Genomic DNA, 22,604 nt, shown 5'->3' with positions numbered 1-22,604 from the left:
GCAAGTATATTACAAAGAAAAGACTACACGTGAGAGCAAATAAAAGGTAAACAAAAAAAAGGAGTAAACTTACCCCATCTTCACTGTTTCACGAGAAAATCAAAGAAAGAGTTCTTTGTTTTCCATGTTTACATAATTCACATCAAGAATCTCCAAGATACGAAACAAGGTAATTAGGGAATTATGGAACAAATAAGAAATCACATCTTTTTCTCTACAAGTAATTTCCAAAAATTTGATAATTGAGGATTTCTCAATTGGGTATATAAATCCCTAATTTCTACCGCAAGAAGACATGCAAGCATATTGTCTGATTTTGGGTAAAGAGATACAAGGGAGTATTGTGAGTAACACAGAAGTCTTGGGGTACAATTGGAGTAGGAGACAACAGATTCAAGAACGAGTTGCCGACATAATTTCAACTAGTACAGAGTGATATATTCTCATCTCTTCTCTTGTAGTACGGAGTATTTGGTGTTGTTAGTTTCAGGTACGTTAGTTTTTTCAATCATGATTACTCGGCGTGTGCCGCGAGAATAGGTTTGAATCGAAGAATATGTATATGATGAACACTCAAGGAGAGGTTCGAAAAAAACGAAGCTTTGGATCTAGATTTGGTTCGGCTGATTTGAGCCCAGGTTGTATTCGTGTTTTTTCAGGTTTTTGGGTCGAGAAGATTTTTAATCGTTGGCTCTTGAGATCATGTTAAATTAGGTTTAATTTTAGTCATCTTTCTCATTGATTGTCAAAATATATTTATACAACCTAAGAAGAGAGTCCTACTTCATCAGATATTAGGAATAACAATCCTATTCCTAATCCATATCATATATTCATATATAGTGTCCTAACAAAAACACAATGGATTTAATGGAATGATATTATCTACATGAACCATCTCTAGTTGTCAATGCTTCCATTCTCTTCTATTAATTAGTACTAGCTTTTTCAGCACGCTATGCGTGCGATGACATTTTAGGCATAATTATTACTCGGTATTAAAAGAAATGAAAAATAAAAGTATGAAAGTAAGTATCGACGTTTACCTTCATTTGGTGAGTAAGAAGTATTTAAATACTTACAAATAGTATCTAAAAATATTTGTAAAGTAACTATAAGTGATAAAATTGCATATTCAAGTAATCAAAAAACTGATTTTGTTTTGAAATTTGTATTTGTGATTAATTTTGTATATGAGCTGTCTTTGTAATGAGAATGCCATGTTTTTTTTATTGTCTGTGATATTAATTTTTGGTAAGTTCTTGATTACGAATTTTTTTAGTTGATTGGATCTAACTTTAATTTGATTGAATCTTTTTTATTAGCAAGTGTATGTGATTGACAATTATATGAGTTGATTAGGTTTAATAGAGATTTGGTTTTTTTTTTTTGGTAAGTTTATGTGTGTAATGGTTTTATATTATGGAGAGGTGAATATGTAAATTCAAAGGGGACACAATTGCTCCCCTTGATTTATATAATAGAGATATGTTATTGAAAACCCACTTCTTTATATCATTTTGAGTTTATGACTACTTCTATTCATGTCATCTTTTTGTTGTATGTGTCTCCCTGCGAGCGTTTAAATTCTTATTAAAATGTCATAAACTTATAACCCCAAACTCTACGACTTTTACCATTTTATCTTCTTAGTCTTTTTTTTTTTTTGAAAGCATTATCTTCTTAGGCTATGTTTAGTTCACCTGAAATTTTCTGATCTGAACTTATTTTTTCTGATCTGATCTGATCTGATTACAAAATTTTATCTTTTAGATTTCTCTCAATATATAAGAAAAAATATAGTCATGTGGGGTCTTGTTTGATTCGTCTCAATGAGTACTTTATTAATATTCAATTATTATAATTTTTACTAATATGTAATGAAAGATATAATGATTTTTAAATATAAGCATGATCTGATCTGAACTTATTTTTTCTGATCTGATCTGATTAGATCTGAAATAAGCAAAAATAAGGTGAACTAAACATAGCCTTAGTCGATGCACCATATATACTCCACATCAACGTCATTGGTCTTCTTTCTTTCTTTTTTTCCTTTTTTAAATGAATAAAGATAATAGGCTTAGAGTTGCGTCTTTCAACAGATTTTCAATCACATCCATCTTCACTCACCATCGCACAAGACAAAAGTTATTCGGCCTGGACTTTTTCTAGTTAATGTTTATGTTACTTTGTTTTTCATAGTTATGCTAGTTTTTCATACTGTTTGTTGTTTCTTCTTTCTGTTTAGTTTGGTTGTATTACCATTAGGTTGTACTCCCGATTTTCATTAATGCAAATTTCCTTGATGTCAAAAAAAAAATAATAAAATAAATCAAAAGGGATGCCTCAACTTTTGAAATCGAAAAATGTGAAAACAAAATGGAGAAAGATAGAGAAAAAAGAAGAGGGGAAGGTAGCCAGGTAGGTAACGTACAAAGTACAGACTAATCCAATTGCATTGTAGCACAATTAATTGGTTGGGCAAGAGTTTGAAATATAGTACTCCCTCCGTCTTTTTTTATTTGCTACAAACACTTTTTCACAAAGACCAAGGAGGGAGTGGGGACCATTGACATAAATGGAATTAACAAAAAAACAAATAGGTAAATTGTGGAACCTATGTATTATATATGGAAACATTTACAAAATCAAGAAGGTAGTGATGGCAAATTTGTAAATAAAGTGTGGGACCTATGTACTATATATGGAAATATTTGCAAATGTAGCAAATAAATTGAGACACTCCTAAATGGCAAAATGTAGCAAATAAAAAAAGACGGAGGGAGTAATATAGTCGTCATAATTGGTGTTCAACGTGGAGTAATGTGGCTTATTGACTGCTACTGCTATCATATGATATGATGAGTCTTTCTTTTGTCTTTCAGGAGACGCTTTGTTGATATAGACATGCTTTTAGCTTTTTGCTTTTTGCTTAAACCGTTGTGGTTGCATCTTTTTATAGTTTCGCGGATTTTTTGTCCCAAACTACCTTTAATTTTCAAGTTTTTGCGAGAAACTACCTAATAAAAAAAGTGAAAGTATTGGGTCAGACCGTCTGACCCAATATTCTCGTCAGACGACATGACCCTCAACTCAAATTAAGGTTTCGGCGCCACCTCTTCAGCTTCACCATCTCTCTCCTTCGGCGCCGCATCAGCAATATCTTGGGACCTTTTGCCCCTTTGTAGTGTATATGTTTTTCGTCAAATCATCTGCTGTTTTTGTACAGGTTTGTATAATATGCAGAATAGACATACATGTTTCTCTGAAGTTCATATAATCACGTTACCTCTAAATGATTTGAAGTTCAACGAATATAACATATATTTCTCTAACCTGTTATATGATGGACCATCATCTCTAACCTGATTCATGGAGGAAGAACAAGGAGGACGCGACATGTTTCTTTGAAGAGCAATCGTGTTAGGTTGTTGGCCGCCACCATCAGTACCACCATGACCACCACCACTAGGAAGATGGTGAGAATGTGGTGAGTGGTGATTCCTTGCTTATAACAATGCCATGGTTGTTTTTATCAATTCGAAGGATGGTTTTTTTTCAGGTTAGTTTTCTTTTCAGTTGGACTTTCTTTTCTTTCAGTTAGACTTTGTGTTCTTTCAGTTGGACTTTCTTTTCTTTCAGTTAGACTTTCTTTCTTTCAGTTGAACTTTCTTTTCTTTCAGTTAAACTTTCTTTTCTTTCAGTTAGACTTTATCTTCTTTCAGTTAGACTTTCTTTTCTTTCAGTTGGACGTTCTTTTCTTTCAGTTGGACCAACTGAAAGAAATAATGGGCCAACTGAAAGAAATAATGGACTAACTGAAACAAAATGAAGACTATCTGAAGAAAAATATAGACTACCTGAAAAAGAATAAAGACCAACTGAAACCCAAGTAAGTCTAACTGAAGCACAAAAACCCACTGAAAAACAAAGAAGACTAACTGAAGACAAAATGAAGACTACCTGAAAAAAAATTGGAACCACCTGAAAAAAAAATGAAGACTACCTGAAAAAAAATTGGAACCACCTGAAAGTCGTCCGACCAAGATTATGGTCGGACGAGTCCGACACAATACGTTCTCATAAAAAAATTGTTGTCCTAAACTACATTACTTTACAATTTTGTTGTTGACAGCTACCTTATGCCGGTTTCCGGCATTGACTTTTGTTTTTTCAGTTCAAAATTGTGGGAAAAACAAAATTACCCTTGTGGGAATTGAGGAGGGTGATTGTTTCAATTTTAGTTTAAGTATAAGAGGAATTTAATGGTGGATTGGTGGTACAAAGTGTCTCATAGATATGAGGGAGAGAGCGCGCGCACACCGGAAAATGAGGAAATTAGGGTGGGGAAAATTAAAAAAAGGGTTTGAAGAGGTCAAGTGATATAATGTGACAATAAAAAAGCGGAAAAAACAAAAGTCAACGTCGGAAATCGGCCTAAGGTAGTTGTCAACAACAAAATGGTAAAAGTAAGGTAGTTTGGGACAACAATTTTTTTATAAGGTAGTTTCTCGCAAAAACATAAAAGTTAAAGGTAGTTTGGGACAAAAAACCCTAGTTTCGCCTTCTTGAGAAACATCTCCAGACTCCAGCTCTTCCTAGCTAGTTTAACTAATCGGCATGCATTAGTTTATCCTATTGCTTTCGTAACCCAAGTGGTAGGAAGTCGACACACTAATGCTCCATGACCATTATTAAATATTTGAGGCGATTTCAGTTTTCAATGAATATATAGAATTTGAAGTGGTTTGGTTCAAGATATGGAATGAAAAAGAATGAATACAAACAGAGGAGGGAAATGGTAACAAAAATGATTACCTTGATCGAGTATTTGTTTCATGTCAAGGAATGGAAATGGATGGTGAACATTACCACCAAGTAATCAATTTTGTTACTTGAGGGGGAGGGGGGGGGGGTAACAAATTAGGGGAACCATTACCATCATGTAATGGTAATGAGTTGATGAGAGGTTGAATAAAACAAGAAAGGGAATTGGTAATTGATTTCATTTTTGGTGCCCGGATATAGTGCGACCCCTGAGAAGTACTAGTACGTGCACTGGTCATCTTGCCTCTTTCATCGGCAATGCGCTCCTAGCCTTAATTGCTCGGGTCGTGCCTCCGACATTGTTACTTTGAAGAAATTTGAGTGCTTAAAGCAAGCTTACGCTCTATATATACTATCATGAGATAATATCATAGGATTTTAGTCCTATTATGTTGGCCTTCGGGATCAGAGTCTTAATATTTGTATTTTCCAGTCCAAATATGTATCTTTCCAATGCAAGTACTATAAATATTCTCGTGCAAAATGAAAAAGCTCGCAATAACAAATTTGGCATTATTCACTAATCAATCGTTGGGTTTCTAATTCATCATATTGTATTCTTAAATACTTTCCCCCAAAATCCATATAAATACACCCCTTCTTCAACCTCACATTTGTGCAACATCAATTATCATCAATTCATCATAATTGGTAGATTTGTCTAATTCAACCAATATATAATCACCCATCAACGTATGAATAACAAATATACAAGGAATGATTTCGTGTAGTTAGTCTTTCAATTAGATGACAGTAGAAGATCGAAAATCTTCTCCTTGAAAGATAGGTGCTCTCTAGCTTCGAGTTTGGTCTGCCCTAACCCTAGGGGTTCGATCTCTCTAGCTTCCCCCAATCATGGAAAGAAATTTGATTGACAAATGCCAGCGCTTGAACATTAACGAAGCGAAAACCGAAGTTTTTGAATCCGAGGCCTTTTCTCACCCGAACTCGCTTAGCTCATGCTTCCGTGCCACCCTCTTTTTGGCACCATGCACTCCAAATGGCTACTTATCTCAACATACTCCCCCAGAAAAAGCTTGCCTATCAAACACCAACACAAATTCTCTATCAAAAAGATCCTACCTACTCTCATCTTTGCGTCTTTGGATGCTTGTGTTATCCTCTTATTCCTTTCACCTCACGAAATAAAATTGCAAGCTCGTTCAACACCATTTGTGTTTTGGGGTATCCATCAAATCATAGAGGTTATAAGTGCTATGATTTATCGAGTCGTAAAATTTTTGTTTCCCGACATGTTATCTTTGATGAAAATTCTTTTCATTCTCTAACTTGCATTCCCCTACTTCTTCTACATATGAATTTTTGGATGATGGTTTTACTCCCTTATATCCTACTACCTCCGTTTCTTAATAAGTGCAACATTTCCCTTATTTGAAATAGTCACAATAAGTGCAACCAAGCTCAAAATGGTAAAAAAAGTTCAATATTATTACAAATATGCCATCAAAAAGCAAGAGGGGACCACAACTGTTTTGTTTCATCACTTGAATTACTCTACTTTATTGTGGTCCCAACTTTCTCTCTCTACATTCCTTGGTATTCCCCCACTATTAAGAAACGGAGGAAGTATTCCTTAACCCATATCTAACACTTCTTATGCATCCCCACCTTCCACTCCTAATATGGACTTTGTAACCCATCAGCCCACTACTCCTCTCCCTGCTCCCATGTTGGTCCATCCCACTTCAGGCCAATCGGCCCAGCAACAAATCCCAACAGCTTCCCATTTCGGGTGTTGTGCATAAAAAAATACTTCCTCCGTTTCTTTTTACTCGCTACACTTTCCATTATGGGAAGTTTCACATTACTTGCTACACTTCTTTTTTGGGCAATAAACTCTCTCCATCTCTCTCCTCTCATATGGGTCCCTTTTCTTTTTACTCTCTACCTCTCTCTTCTCCAAAAATTGCCTAGGAGTCCGTGAAATGAGAAGTGTAGCGAGTAAAAAGAAACGTCTTGAACTACATATGTATACTGTATAGCCTATATGCGAGTAACACTCCAAAAACGCTCACAGTGACGGTGACGGTGACCAATTCATACGCAAATTGAATTCCTTTAGAACCTCTGGAACCTCTCATATGTCATACGCAAAGCTCGAATTACAGAAGCTCGTTCCAGGTTCTTGTTTTGTTCCTTAGATGAATCTACTTGTTTTGTTGCGAATTTTGGTGTGGAATTGCGATTTTTGAGATCTACTTCATGTGATTATTCATGCGATTGGTTTTTTGCTGTTTGTTTCATGAATTCAACTTATTTTTTCTTTCTCATATATGTTATCTCATGTTTTTAGTGATAATTTACATGTTATAAACTTATAATTCGAGTTTCTGGTTTAACTTCTTATTTCATCTTTGTTTCATGGAAGTAAATGATAAGAAAATTTATGTTACAATTTGTAGATGCGCATATTTGTGTTCACTTGTTCTTGTTTAATTTCATGAGATCAATTTTTCAAGTGTTTTTGAGATCTACCACCGCCGCTTCCTTACTTCACTATTTTTTCCACCTCTCCGACCTCTCTCAGCTAACCGCAACAAATCTGAGGTTTTTGCGCTTTTATTTTTGTATAACCTATAATTTTTCTTTCAAATATCAACACTAGGGATTATGCATAGTGATTTTTTAAAAGAAATTTTCATCGAAGTTTTTTGGTTTTTATGGAATTGGTGCTATTTAAATATAGGAAAGAGCAATAGTTACGTTGAATTTAGTTCACTTTATCGAAATTTAGTTCATTATTAAGTTGAATCAAACTAATTTTTTATTAAGTCGATTCCAGCAGATTTAGACGAGATAAATTGAAATTGAATACTCAGGAAAAAAGAAAGATTCACTTGACTGCTATTATAGTAGTTAAATTAGTGGATTGATCAATCTTGAGTTGGGACTTTAAATCTGTATTGTAGATTGATTGATGTGTGGGATTTTGATTGATCGAGTGCATTGTATATTGTGTGATCATGAAATTGTTGTCTTATGGTGCAATTAGGGCTCCCTTTGTTTTGGAGGAAAATGTTCTTCAAGAAACCGATTTTACCCATATTTCGTTGTTTGGTTGGACAAGGGATTTAAAAAGAAAAACTAAGGTGGAAAAGAATTTTCCATCCTTTTGTAAACATTTTCCTTCACTTTCTGGAGAATGTTTTCCATCAAACCAATCGGACCCATGAGAATGTTCTTGCATGATATTGGTTGAAGCTGTTTGCTTTGATCGATGAGCTTAATGTGTGATATTCATTCTGAAATCTTTACATTTTGTTTGGGTAATAAATTTCTAGCTAGGAACCATTTTTCAGTTTGCGCTACATCCCCTTCCCCTCCCTTTTTCGTCGTTGTGCAAACTTGCTAATGTAATGAAGTAGGTAGTTTTTTCATGTCTGATGCAGTAGCTGTTGCACGATGAATTTCAAATTGTTTTAGGGGCTCTTTAAGGATTTCATATCCTGGATTAGGTTCCATGCGTTGATTATGTTCCATTCTCTTTTGTCAATTTTTTTTTCTGTACTGTTTTTGACTTGGGCATTTACTTATGTTTTTTGTCCTTCTGCAAACAGTCTGAAGAAGATTTTATAATTCTTATATTCCAAGCGTTTTGGAGGGTTTGAGGAATGAAGGTCTGATTGAAGAAAGTGAAGCAGCTCATGTTATACACATTTAAGGAAAAAAAGATACCTCTTATTGTTGTGATGCAGGTTATGCTTTTGGTAAGTTTTTTTATATTTGTTTTTTTTCTTTTATGCTGTCAACTGTGCCATATATAACTGCGTTATTGTCGTAATGTTACTCTTGGATGTCTTCCCAATTAGATTTCCTAGCCCCGTGTCCCTTTTAGCTTTGACAATCGTGACTTTCACCTCTGAAATGATTCTGTTATCTCACTGATTGCATTAATTAGGTATCGCGTCAATGAAGAAAAAGCTGAATGATTATATATGTAACTGATGTATGTATACTCTGTATATAAGATGTGATTGTAGTAGTTTATAGAGTGCTTAGCAGAAGAACTGTCCTGAGGTGTTCTATGAATCCTATTTCGACCGTTCTTTTTGCCATTTTGTGTAGTAGTTGTTTTTGCTTGGACGTTTGTAAATTTAGTATGCATGCAGGTGCTTGTATATCCAAGAGAAGCAGTGCCTGAGAGAATAGACAGAAGAATGTGGTATGGAAGCTGATATGTCAGGAATTCTAGCACTGGATTTTCTAAAAGCTATGATTTGATGAGCAAACATCCTAAGAAACTATCAATTTGCTAGGGGTTTTTCATCAAGACTTTTCTTCAATATCAGGAGAAACACAGATGGAGATGCATATCCAATCTTTCCTAAACAAAATCTCTCTAGTTGTTGCTATAATTGCCACCCTGCTCCTTGTTTCCATCCTGCTTCGTCCACCAGAAACCTGTATACTCTATTTTTCTCCTCAAAACCCCTTCAAATTTCCTCACTCCACATGTGATTCTCACCATCACCCTCGCCCTTTCTCTACCCTTGAGAAGAAAAACCATCGCCTCTGGTCCACTTCTGCATGGATCAACAAAGTCAATTCTTTTTCCCTCGTGTTCATTGACACCCAGAAACACGGCCCTACGCACAAATTTTCAATCCTGTCTAACACTTCAAAGTCCCTCTGCCTCTTAGCTGGTGCTGGGCAGGAAGTCATGGCCCTTCAACAGATCGGCGTGTCTGACGTTACAGCCATCGATCTTGTTGACTCTCCTCCCCTGGTTAGCCGTGCTGACCCTTACAATCTACCTTTCTTTGATGATGCTTTTGATTTCGCATTCTCTGCTCAGTTTGACATCGTTTTGTTTCCCTCTCGGTTTGTTGCTGAGATGGAGAGGACAGTTAGGATTGGGGGTTTCTGTATTTTACTTTTGGAGGAATGTACAAATAAGGAGGTAAGAGAAGTTGTGAGATTGTTTAAGAGAGGGGAGCTGGTTAATGCGGACAATTTGACATTTAGTGGATCAAAAATGACTAGGATTGTTGTAAAGATTACAAGTTTTGTGGTAGATTGATTGTCATATGTGTATGTTCTGACAGTTCCAATATGAAGTATATTTGAACCGTCATTTTTGTAAGATATATGAAATTCAGCATTGAGCGAAAGATATTTCAAGTTGATCTCCATCCCAATTCCTTCAGAATAGTGAAGCCTTACAATCTATTGCTTTTTAGCCTATTGTAGAACATCCGTGTAGGATGTAGGAGGGAAATATCCCAACATTATATCATTCATTTGATATTGTGATTATTGTTCCCCTCAGTTTTAGTTGTTTCACTTTCTTTTCTTGTTCTTCAATGCATACCTTTTAACTATTAATCTCTCTTATTAGTGGAAAGGTGGAAGGAGTGGAAGGGGGGTTGGAATAAATACTTCAAACCACTAATTTAAGATTGCTTTTATTTCTCTTCATATATTGTTATAAATGGTGTCTCTCTCTCATTTACATGGGGAATTTATCTGTATAATCTGACAATGGCAGCTTAGAGAAGATGTTCTGTATATCCTTACATATATAACCTTTAATCCAGATTCATAACTATCTCTTATAATATGAAAATTATAACTAATAATGTGTAAACAATTACCCATAACTAAGAACCATAACTATTAATCTTACAAATATAACAATTTATCTAGAATCATAACTACAACTAATAACATGAAAGCTTGCATAACTATTTACCTGAAAACGATAACTAATCACCAAATGTAACTACTTAAAAGTTGTAACTCATAATAAGAGATTCGTTAAAGTTTAGACCTATTGATAGAGAGAAACAAAGAGATTTGAGAACTTCCTATCATCAAGATGAAGAAGTCGCGAAGAAGGATGTTATGTAGTTAAAAGTTTCATATGTTTAAAAAAGAAAAGTAAGAAAAAGAAAGAGATGTAGGCTTCAGAAATTGGGTGGAAGAGAGGGAAATGGTAGTGCAGAGGAGAGGGAAATAGGTAGAGGAGAGAGAAACGTGAGTTGGTAGAAGAGAGGGACATAAAAGATAGAAATTAGAGTTGACAGGGGAGAGAGAAAATATAAATTGAGGGGGAAATGAGATGGTTTTACTAGCATAACTAATAGGTCTACGCGCTTTACTAACATAATTCAACGCTTGATTAATATATTTTAGCGCTTAACTAATTCATCCTGAAAAATTTTGAGGTTAGCATAACTAATAGGCTCAAACGGTTAACTAATATCACTGTGGTTATGATGCACGTGTGTGGTTTCAGCATAAAATCAGTTGTTTTCATGTTAACATTAATGTGATACCGTCTTTTATAAGAATTTGTGATCGAGAATTATATTCTTGTAGGTTTATCAATCAACCTTTTTTCTCTTAATTAAAAGTCGTTAAAATGAACAAAGTTAGTCATTTAAATATGCGACTTTTATAAGCTAGTCTTGCGTATATCTGAATCAGTCAACCAGTCATGTGATAGTGACCCGTTTTTCATATAGTCTTTATCTACAATCTACCATTATCTAACACAGTGATAGTTTTTTCTCGTATAGCTATCCACTTTTCATCAAAGTTTGATAAACTACCTTTTATAATCATTTTTTTTTCAAAAAACTACTTTTTTAAAATTTTCTTTCAAAAGACTACCTTATATAACAATTTTTTTTCAATATACTACCATTTTAATATATATGGGATTAAATCACAATAATTGAATCACCAATCAATTGCTTTTCTTTCTTCCCTTTTCGTTTCTTTCCTCATTTCTCGCTGCCCCACGAGCAGCAACACCTATGACGATTCTCATTTATCGATTATTATTAAATATAAACGTAAAATGATAGTATATCGAAACATATTTGTTATATAAGGTAGTTTTTTGAAAAAATAATAATTTAAAAGATAGGTTTTTTTTGAAAATTTTCCTACATCTTATAGTAACGCGGTAACTTTTTTTCTCATAGTCGTGCTTTACAATTATAAATACTTCTCTTTTATCTATGTTGTTTTTTAACATAGTAATTCTTTTTTCATAAATTATATGTACTAGCATTAAGCCCACACTAAATTAGTATGAACTAGGTTCATGTATGTAAGTTTTTTGGGTCTTACCTATACATGATATTGCAACTTCCTCATAAAAAAAGTAAATTTTCAGTAGCTTGTGTGTAAGATAGGAAAGAAATAGCTACAACTTACAAGTATACAACGCCTATATAACAATTCTTAGATTCATTGATGAACCAACAACGTACGGAGTCTTAAAGTTTATATAAAAAGACTTATTAGTGAGTCCAAAAGATAGTGATATAAAAGATTTTATGTAATTCTAAATAGTATCAGGATTATAAGTAGGAATATTAATAAGGAATGAATAGAGTAATATCTGTAATTATTTGAGTTGATAAATGAAATTTTGTCATCAATAGAAGTTCTAGCTTGGAGGACAAAATAATGACTTGCATATTTTGGAACTAAGAGTTCGAAACCTCTTATGAACATTATATTTATACTTGTGAGTAATAAAAGAAGGTGACGTATCACCATGTAAGCAAAGGAGGGATTTATCATTTTATTTATTACTTTATCCATCTCATACTAAATGAATATTTTTCTTATCTGGTCGTTCTATACTAATTGCAACATTTTCCTTTTAAGAATGAAACCACTATTTATTTATTATTTCTCAATCTATGATTATACTCCACACCTTAATTACATATGATGAACATTAATCAAGTTATAACCCTTTTCACACATCTACACCCAAATTAAAGATCCACACAATTTTCTCTATAATACAAAATTACATTACAAAATGTCACGTCGAGCTATAATGCTTGCTTACGCGTGCTAATAATATATATTAATATTAATGGTACTTTAAAGATGAAACAATGCTGTAATAATATTAAAGATTTTCTTATGAGCCAAAAGCTTATATTACTTGGTGCTGAGAATTTGTCATCAATTGAAGTTGTAGCTTGGCTGTTAGACGGTCACTTGCAATGTAAGTAATCACGAGTTTGAGACCTTTTAGAAATTTTTTATCTACATTTATGAAAAATGTTACATTATAATTGTTTCAGCATCAAGTCTTCAGTACTTCAGAGTGAGGTAACACATGATAGGTTTCAATTCTTGACCATGCGTAGAAAATTGCCATGTAAGAGGTAGGCATCACTTTAATTTTCCACTACAAATGTGTATTGTACAATCTAATTTCTTCAAGAAAAACGTAGAGCTTTTGACATCCTCCCATGGCAGATCTTGGTGCTCATTGTTCGTGAGGTCAATTGGGGATGCTTGAGAGATTGAAAAATAATAATTTTATTTGAAGGAGGAGGTTAATTTGGAGGTAGCAATTGCCATGTAATCTTCAACTAGGTAGCACGGAGACGGATACGGGGACGGATACGAATACGGGTACGGGGAAACGGTAAAATGAAATTTTCAAAAAACGGGTACGGCATGGATTCGGCAAAAAATAAAATAAAAAATAAATCTCGAAAAAAATAGTTTATTTTTAATGAGTCAAATTGTCAAAGTATATCTAGAAAAATATTACTCTACTCTTTTTAATATTTATCTTTTCCTTGAAGTTGATAATAAAAGCTGGTATAAACAAAAAAAAATATGAAAAGAAGAACCGGACAAAAACGATAAGGGCAATTCATTATACCACGTGCCAACTACCAAAGGAGAGCAATTTATTATTTATTCCAAAAAAAAAAGAAGAATCGGTAAAAAAAAAAGAAAAGAGAAAAGGTATAATTGGCACTTGGCAGCCAACAAGTCTTTTTTTTATAGTGATATCACGTGACTTATTTTTCTCCTCTCTCCTCTCTCCTCCCTCTCCTTTCTCTCCTATCTCCTCTTTTGAACTCAAACACATGGCTACTGATTATTGAAAAACGAATTTCCGGCCAAAAGCTTCAAAAAAATCCGGCCATCGCAGAGGGTACGTCTTAAAGCTTCAAGATCTGTCCCCGAAACGTCCCCATCAACCACCCTAGCCGTCCCCTACTGAACCCGACGTCCCCACCACTCAAGAATCGTCATGGGGACGTTTTTCCGGCGTATCCGTCCCGTACCCGTATCGTCCCCGTCCTCGGTACGGGAAACGGCACTCCGGGGAAGTACCCGTGCTTCATAGATCTTCAAGACCGCATAAAATTCCAATCCCGATCCCCACCACACCACCCTTTGCGGGGAAAAATTTCAGACCCATCCTCGTCCCACCAGGTACGTATTTATACCCATCCCCGTTCCACCACCCGCATGGGTACTCGCACCGCTTCATACCCGCGTCGTACCCACTTCATCCCCAGCCCCACCATCCGCATGGGTATTCGCACATGCTTCGTACCTGCGTCATACCCACATATTTATATTTTGTAAGATAAAATTACTAATAATATTAGTATATAAATAGAATTTTAATTATATAATATGTGGGGAGGGCAGGGGTGGGGCGGGGCGGGGCGGGCGGGGATGGGATGGGGATAGCATAAAATCCATACCCGCTACACCATCCATTGCGGGTAGGATTTTAATCCCCATCCCAGACCTATCCCCGCCAAACCCAGACCTATCCCCGCCCCACTTGGACGGGGATGGGGCGAGTCTCCTACTTGACCCGCCCAGTACCATCCCCACGAAGGAACACAAGTTGGGAAGAGATGTTTTCAGTAATGGTATTGTTAGAGATTAATCTAGAAAATTCCAAATGTTTGATGAAAAATGCGAGAAAAATATCTAATGTGTATCTAGAATTATCTTGTGAAAAATCTAAGATATTTGTACTTGAAAGAAAAATCTAGAAACTAGGATACAACAACTATAAATATGTAATATGTGCATGAGTTGAAAAGGGAGCCAAACAAGTGAGCTCCACACAAGATATTAGGAAAGGTAGAAACAAAGGGTTCTACCAAGGTAAATGAGAGACATGAGCTCTCACAAACACACCTGTACAATTAATTATCAATGAAAAATCAAGTTTATGATACTATTTAGGTTTATCAAAACTTCCGTGTGCGACCTCAAATTTCTATCATGGTATCAGAGCCGCAAAAGTGATTACGAGAAAGATCGAAGGCCCGAGAGATGGTAATCAAGCTTGTAAGAATAGACTTGGAGGGCACAATCAAGGTAAGTATCTAATACAAAATTTTAAAGAAGATAATTCAAAAGGTATAGAGATGAAATAAAAGCGTTTTAGGAGAAGGAAAAAAATGGAAGACATGTTTGAAAATTAAAATATGATGATGGAGAAAAAAACAAGGATGAGATAACTTTTGAGAAATGTTGAAGATTAGAATGTAGGATAAGTTGGATGGTTGATGACATGAACATCAACAAATGAAATTAACATTTGAAGAAAAGGAAAGAATGAAAAAAATGGGACAATATTGGTGATAAGAGCACCAATAGTTGGGAAGAAGAAGAAAAAAAACAAAATGAAAAGAAAAAGGAGAAGAAGAAAAAAAAAATTCAAGAGAAAGATTTCGGAGTTTGATGCTAATGACATGGGCATTAGCAGGGATGATTGGTGACATGAGCATCACTAAAAGAATGAAATTGGATAAAGATATGTGAAGAAGAAAAATTAAAAAGTTTAGATTAGGGGGAGTAAGTTGGTAACATGGGTACCAAACGCAAAACATTGAAGATCAAGAAAATGTGATGAAGAAACAAAGGTGAGATGGTTGGTAACAAGGCTACCACCACAAAGAAAATGGAAGATCAAGGTGGTTGGTGACGTAGGCACCAACAAGGACGAAAACGAGAAGAAAATTTTAAGAATCAAGTTTTGGAGATAGGTGATGACAAGTGCATCAACAAGACTTTGAAGAGACCTTTGAAAGAAGCATGCATGATGAAGTACACGAATTTTCAAGATTAAGGGAAGGTGTTAGAGATCAATCTAGAAAATAAATGTTTGATGAAAAATGCGAGAAAAATATCTAATGTGTATCTAGAATTATCTTGTGAAAAATCTAAGATATTTGTACTTGAAAGAAAAATCTAGAAACTAGGATACAACAACTATAAATATTTAACATGTGCATGAGTTAAAAAGGGAGCCAAACAAGTGAGCTCCACACAAGATATTAGGAAAGGTAGAAACAAAGGGTTCTACCAAGGTAAATGAGAGACATGAGCTCTCATAAACACACCTGTACAATTAATTATCAATGAAAAATCAATTATATGATACTATTTGGGTCTATCAAAACTTCCGTGTGCGCCACAAATTCTATCAGGTATGTGTTGCATTGTCGTAGTAATTTTGGGGGTGGGAGAGGAAGAGGAAAGGAAGTGGGTTGGTAGTAGTTAGGGATGGCAATTGGGCGGGGCGGGTGCGGAGGATGTTACCCCCACACCCGCACCCGCATTAAATTCTCATCCCCATCCCGCCCCACCACCAATTGCGGGGGAAGATTCCATCCCCATCCCCGCCCCACCACCCATTGCGGGGGAAAATTCTAGACCCACCCCCGCCCCATCCCCGCACCCGCGTCGTACCCACGTCATATCCACTTCATCCCCGTAAAAAATCCACCAATAAATCTGCCATAAGCCCATTATAGTTGTCTACTTCACATAATCACAATATAATATAGTAAAAAGTTAAAATACATTAGCAAAGGCAAATGTTTTATTACATTTCAAAAGTGTCTTTAAATACATTAGTAATATATTTATATAAATAGAATTTTAATAATAAATATGCAGGGAAGGGGTGGGGCGGGGCGGGCGGGGAGGGCGGGGATGGGGCGGGTATAATATAAAATCCACACCCGCTCCACCACCCATTGCGGGTTCAATTTTAATCCCCATCTCCGCCCTATCCCCGCCAAACCTAGACCCATCCCCGCCCCAATTGGGCGGGGATGGGACGGGTCTCCTACTTGACCCGCCCCACTGCCATCCTTAATAGTAGTTGGTGGGGCTAATTTCGAAGGGGTGGGAGAAATGGGAGGGGAGCTAATGGTTGAGGAGGGGGTTGATTTCGTTGGTGGGGGAAGGAACAAAAAGGTGGAGGAGAGACTGGTGGGTGGGGGAATGGTTGAATGGGTGAGGCCGGAGAAGAGAGAAAGAAGAGGAAAATAAAAAGAATTACTTGAGGTGACTTTCCTAAGATAATTTTTGGAATACCTATTCTATAGTTGGGATTATTCTGAAATAACCCTAGTTAGAATTAATTTAGGCGTAATGATTAATTAAAATAATTTTAATTAATTTTTCTTATATTCTTTTAACATATTATTAACTGAGGCTAAGCATAAAGTATTTAATTTGGACTTTTTTTTTTTAACAAAAGAGGCGGTGTGGCTTAGTGATTATAATTTTGATATTCTAATTACTGGGTCCAGGAATCGAAACTCCTTGATTACTTTTTCGGTCTTTTAAAATTAAAAAAGAATGTCATATTAGAGCTTACACATAGGTGTGAAACTTTGGTGTATGGTTTGAATTTGGCTAGTCCAATTCAATCAAAACAAATTTAAATTTTAATTTTCCAAACCAATTAGAGTTTGAGTCCAAACCAATAATCTAAATTTTTAAATAATAGATTGGGTCCAATCCGAAATATATTCAAACTCAAAAACTCTTTTTTGATAAAATAATTTAGGTATGACTGTATGAGTATCAAAATAAAGTATTCGATCATATAAGTAATTCATATAATCTCATAAATATTTTAAGATCAACTACTATTTCATATAAACGTAGAATTTTATAAAAAATACTAAAACCCAATTCCTAATAGAAAAATGAGGATCAAGGTTGGGCTAGTGGTTATTATATTCTCCTTCCACCCATGTGACAAGGGTTCTATTCTTTCGGCTTCAAAGAAAGATTCTCAATTTCTCCTCCTTGCAAGGAAATTCCCCATTACTTTTTTTTAAAAAAAAAATCCAAATATACAAATATACATTACATGGCTTTATTTTCTATTCGGTTATTTTGGATTGTTGGATCCAATTACCCTCAATACAAAACCGAATTAGAAAATTTGAATTTTCAGAAAAACTCAATGCGAATCCAATCTGAACATAGTTCAAGTTCAATTCGAATTACTAATTTGATTCGGACTGGATTGAATTTCGGTTTTTATCCGAATAACTTTCACCCCCTACTTGGGACCATGTCATCTTACATGCGGCAAGTTTTAGTACTGTCCTACTTTAATAATATTATAGATGCTTAATGATAATTGATAATGCTTCAAATGATATACGTTTGTGGTGGTAGACCTACCATGTATAAATATATATAGTGATTTATATATGCCGGCCTCTGCAAAACAAAGTTAGTATGCTGGACAATAACTACAAGCAATTTGATTATGTGCAGAAGAGAAGATCTTAGCACATAGGTGCAAACAACTCACAAAAAGTATATAATGATGCAATAATGCAAACTTAGACTCTCTAAGGTTGCATGAGATGCTATGCAAAGATTAATGTTATCCAAAGCCATGGGATGACACGTCATGCAAGGTCAGGGTTATACAAGATTAGAATGTATGAAATGCAAGGCTAGAATTTTGCAATGCTAGAAGATGTGTAGAATGATAGAATGATCAGGATTGAATAGAATGATTTTCGAAAGTCATTTTTAATAAATAATAGGGGTTCGTAAAACGAGGTCCGCGGATCACAACACTTCGGGAGCTTGATTCGACTTGGAGGCACCACAACATATATAGAAAGCCCTCACTTTGGGTGAGCTTGCCTTGAATTAGGCTTGAGCCCTAATTGAAATGTACTTGCTCTGATATTGAAATGTAATTGATCTGTCTTGAACGTTGAAAGTCGTTCCCTGGGGATTCTTCTTTGGGGAATTGATATGGGCAAAGTCAGATATCGCCAGAAACCATGAAATTGTCGGAGAGTCCTTCAAGGAAAAGGAGAGTTTGGATTGAAAAATAAAAAGTTTGAATTTGTGACTTGAATGAATGTAGGTGGGAAAAGGCTTTGACGAGGCCAGGTGCAGACTCGAGTCTATATCAGGATCTAGAAAGAGATTATGCTCCTGAACTCTAGAAAATCAAATCATTAGAACATGATTAATTTTATTTTATTGAAGCAGTTGGACCTCGAGATGAAGATTTTTACGTATCTTTGCGGAACCAGACCATTCGTAGTTCAAGACCTCATTTCTCTTTTTTATTACTATATATTTTTTTTGCGCCCTAATTTTTGCCTAGACCGCCCTTTCGGGTTTTCAACCTAGCGGGCTTGGACATACCTTGAATAAGGAGTTAGGGTTGATGAAAGGTCGAAAGGTTAAAGGCTTTAGGTTTGATGGAAATTTAATTGGATGGACTAAGGTAGGATCATGGATTTGAATTATATAGGCTAAGGTTTTGATGAGTTGAAGGATTTGAATGAGGGGTAAAACTTGTGTGCAAGCCCCCTAGCTTGACTTTTTATTTCTTTTTGCCTTTCGTTCTTTCTTTTGGATTCTTTTCTTTTTGTCTTGTTTGCTTTTGTTTTCTTCTTTTTTCGCACTTTGATCTTTTTCACTTTTTCTATTTTGCCTGGCATTCCTTTTTTTTTATATATAGTAAGACTTGCGCACAAGTTATTAGTTTAGGGTATTGGAAAGCTTGAAGGCTATTTGTGAAGCTTTGATATTGAAGGGATTGTTTGGTTTATGAATGATGGAGGGAAGAGGGGAACTGTAACACCCCCACGACTCCTCCTTTTATAAACTAGGAGAAATTGCGGGAGTTGTTATGCCACGCATGATAATACGTAAGGCTAATCAGATAATACAGCGGAAGTCTTTTAAAATAAACTGAAAATACTTTAATACAATGAAATAAGAAAGTATGTAAATGAATTACAAACTCCGAGACTATCCCATACTAGTCCCATCTTCAAAAGTCAAACCTTGACCCCATTGGTCAAGTAAAGTCAAATATAAAATTTAAGATAACGTAAATAATAAAGTACTCGTGCACTGAAAATTCCCATTCGGATGCTTATGATTTCCATGCACATCAAGAACTTGTACCTGCAACTTCTTCTCTAAACTCTGCTCACCAAATGGATCATCACAGGGTTGTTGAGGAAAAACAACAACCAAAAGAAACAAAGAAACACATACATCAGCAACGCTGAGTACATAACACAACAAACTAATGCGAATAATAATGCATGCAATCCTCAATCACTTCGGCTTGCTCTTCTTATGACTCTACATGCAACAAGCATATAACTGTACTTACTAAATACTTTCTTTTAATATTATTTGGCAATGAACGGGCACCGTCCTCCTCTTGGAGTCATACGGGCTACTATTTCTTGTGTAAGAGATCCCACACCTCTTACTAAAGTTCCATGAACTTTAAATAACTTGACTCGAGAAATTTAAGCTTGTTAGTAATGAACGAGGGTGAGCCTCTAGACTCAACATCTCAGAGATAAAGAATACGAGTGACACCTAGTCCACTCAAAGATCTTGATAATTGGAATTCCATAAACTTGCTTGATAAAATAAAAGCATTAACATCGTCATGCTAAGCTATATGCAGGAGTATAGTTTCACACTAACTCCCCCCTTATGTTCAATACTCATGGGGATCCATCCCAAGAGTTTTATTGCCAAAGCCCATTATGTGAGACACAATCACAATAATACATCTAGCAAATAAATCAATTTCTTATTTCTTTAACAAGTGAATGCAACAAACACCACAATTAACTCAATTCTAAATTCTTTGAGACCTTGCTCATCTTATTACTTTAATGACTCCATGAGTCCTTTTTCTTACTTTCTTAAGGATCCATGATCCAATCAATTGAGTCCTTGCTCAATGATTAAACTATTGTGAGACCTTGCTCAATAACTTTAACTTATGAGACCTTGCTCAATAATTGATAACTTATGAGACTTGCTCAATAACTGATAACTTGTGAGACCTTGCTCAATAACTTGATAATTGTGAGACTTGCTCAATAATATATATAACTCCTAATGAGACCATGCTCAATAAAATATATAACTTCTAATGAGACCATGCTCAATAAAATATATAACCTCAATTGAGACCATGCTCAATAAAATATTCTCGGGCAAGCCCTAGCTTCCAGAATAACTTTAATAACTTGATCATGCTCAAAAGCAATTAACATCAATAACATGCTTTTCAAATATAGGAATAACTCAAAAGTTCCATTCCTAATCTCCTTTCTAAGTTCTCAACATATACTCAAACAATTCCAAGGCATAAGCCTCTCCTTACTCCTCATGCTCAATAAAATATATATACTTTGAAACTACTAAAGTCAAGGTCAAAGTGTATGTACCTTGATTACACAAAAAACAACAGTCAAAGTTTGACTGCTTTAATTATTCTTGAAACCTACCAACAATAAAGTACTATCAATTAGTACTTTCCAACAACAATTCAAAGCTACTAATAAATAAAAATCAGCATTTTAAATATAATAATAAAGCTGATTTTTTTCTTAAAAAGGCTTTAAAAACTATTTTAAAGTCATAACTTGAAAACCTTTACTAGTAGGCAAAACCCACTACAAACTAATACTTAAAACTTTATAAAAACTAATTTCTAATAAATTACTGCTGTAAATTATTAAAATAATAATAACAATTTTTTTTTTTTTTTACAAGTGGTTCAAAAACCACAAATCTGAAAAACCACAACCACTGGCGCCACCACAGCACCACCACCACCACCAGCTGCGCGGCGTGGCAGGCGGCGCCCGTGCCCAGTCGGCTGCCACCACTGCTGTCCGACAATGGTCTCGTCGGACCTGTCGATCTCGCCGGCGAACCACCCTTGTGGTGGCCGGAAATCGTGAACAAAGGGGAGAGAGAAAATAAGGAAGAAAAACCCCAAAATTTCAGAAAAAGATTACCTCTTTGCTTCCCTTTGATAATTGCAAGATCTTCCTATAAATTTCAAAAACAAAACTAGATTAGAAGCTAGAATTATTGAAGAAATTACTTGAAGAAAACTTACTTGAGGAAAACTAGTTTGAGAGAGAAAAGAACTCCTTACTCCTTTTTTTGAAGAAAGTGGCTAGTAAAAGGATGGAAATTTAGGGTTTCCTTTTTATAGTAGTAGTCAATTTTGGTAAAAGACCAAAATGCCCTTACTCATCAAATTGCCAAAATACATTTGATGATAAATTTCCAAAATAATCTTCCTACTAATATTAATAAAATACTTCCTTGAAAATACTAAAATACTTCTTTGTGGAAATACTCAAATACTCTTTTGGTAAAATGACCAAAATACCCTTCTGCTCTTAAATCCGAAATTAAATAGCTTTAATAATTAAAAATGATTAAAACTATTTAATTAAATATCTTAAAAATATGGGGGATTACAGTCTACCCCCCTTAAAAGAAGTTTCGTCCCGAAACTTAAACAAACCTCCTCTCTTCTTAAACTTTCAACTTTGAAATTTTATTAGCATTACGCCATAAAAATTCTTTCTTAAGAAGTAGCCAAATAATACGCTACTAAGTAAAACAAGTAGCCAAATAATACGCTACTGAGTAAAACAAGTAGCCAAATAATACGCTACTGAATAAAACAAGTAGCCAAATAATACGCTACTGAATAATTTTGCCTTGAATTTCAAACTATGAAATGCTTACTTTGCTTGAAACTTTTCCTTGAAAACTCTAAAAATAGTGCACAAATGCAACAAATTCTTACTAATTTCTAGCAAAATGCGCGCACGCACTCTACCCCCCTTAAAGGAGTTACGTCCCGGAACTCAACTCAC

The 22,604-nt window shown here is 35.1% G+C and overlaps 1 protein-coding gene across 3 annotated transcripts; it reads left to right on the top strand.

Annotated features, from left to right (window-relative positions):
- Window positions 1-6,824: 6,824 nt before the first annotated feature.
- LOC104907390 (hypothetical protein) lies at window positions 6,825-9,966 on the top strand. Of its 3 annotated transcripts, none has more exons than XM_010696313.4 (3): window positions 6,825-6,972; window positions 8,409-8,558; window positions 8,961-9,966. In XM_010696313.4, exon 3 carries the CDS (start codon window positions 9,152-9,154, stop codon window positions 9,869-9,871), a length of 720 nt encoding a protein of 239 aa, XP_010694615.1. In that variant the 5' UTR covers window positions 6,825-6,972; window positions 8,409-8,558; window positions 8,961-9,151; the 3' UTR covers window positions 9,872-9,966. The 3 variants fall into 3 exon arrangements, with proteins under 3 accessions (XP_010694615.1, XP_057250336.1, XP_048499250.1); XM_057394353.1 differs by lacking the exon at window positions 6,825-6,972 and adding an exon at window positions 6,996-7,398; XM_048643293.2 differs by lacking the exon at window positions 6,825-6,972 and adding an exon at window positions 7,427-8,306.
- Window positions 9,967-22,604: the final 12,638 nt, after the last annotated feature.

Source organism: Beta vulgaris, chromosome 4 (genome assembly GCF_026745355.1).
Source record: "Beta vulgaris subsp. vulgaris cultivar EL10 chromosome 4, EL10.2, whole genome shotgun sequence".
Lineage (NCBI taxonomy): Eukaryota > Viridiplantae > Streptophyta > Magnoliopsida > Caryophyllales > Amaranthaceae > Beta > Beta vulgaris.
The sequence above is the reverse complement of the archived record's forward strand: the minus strand, read 5'-3'. Positions and strand labels throughout refer to the sequence as shown.

Coding starts and splice junctions, on each gene's coding strand:
- LOC104907390 (XM_010696313.4), top strand. CDS start 9,152: ATGGAGATGCATATCCAATCTTTCCTAAACAAAATCTCTCTAGTTGTT.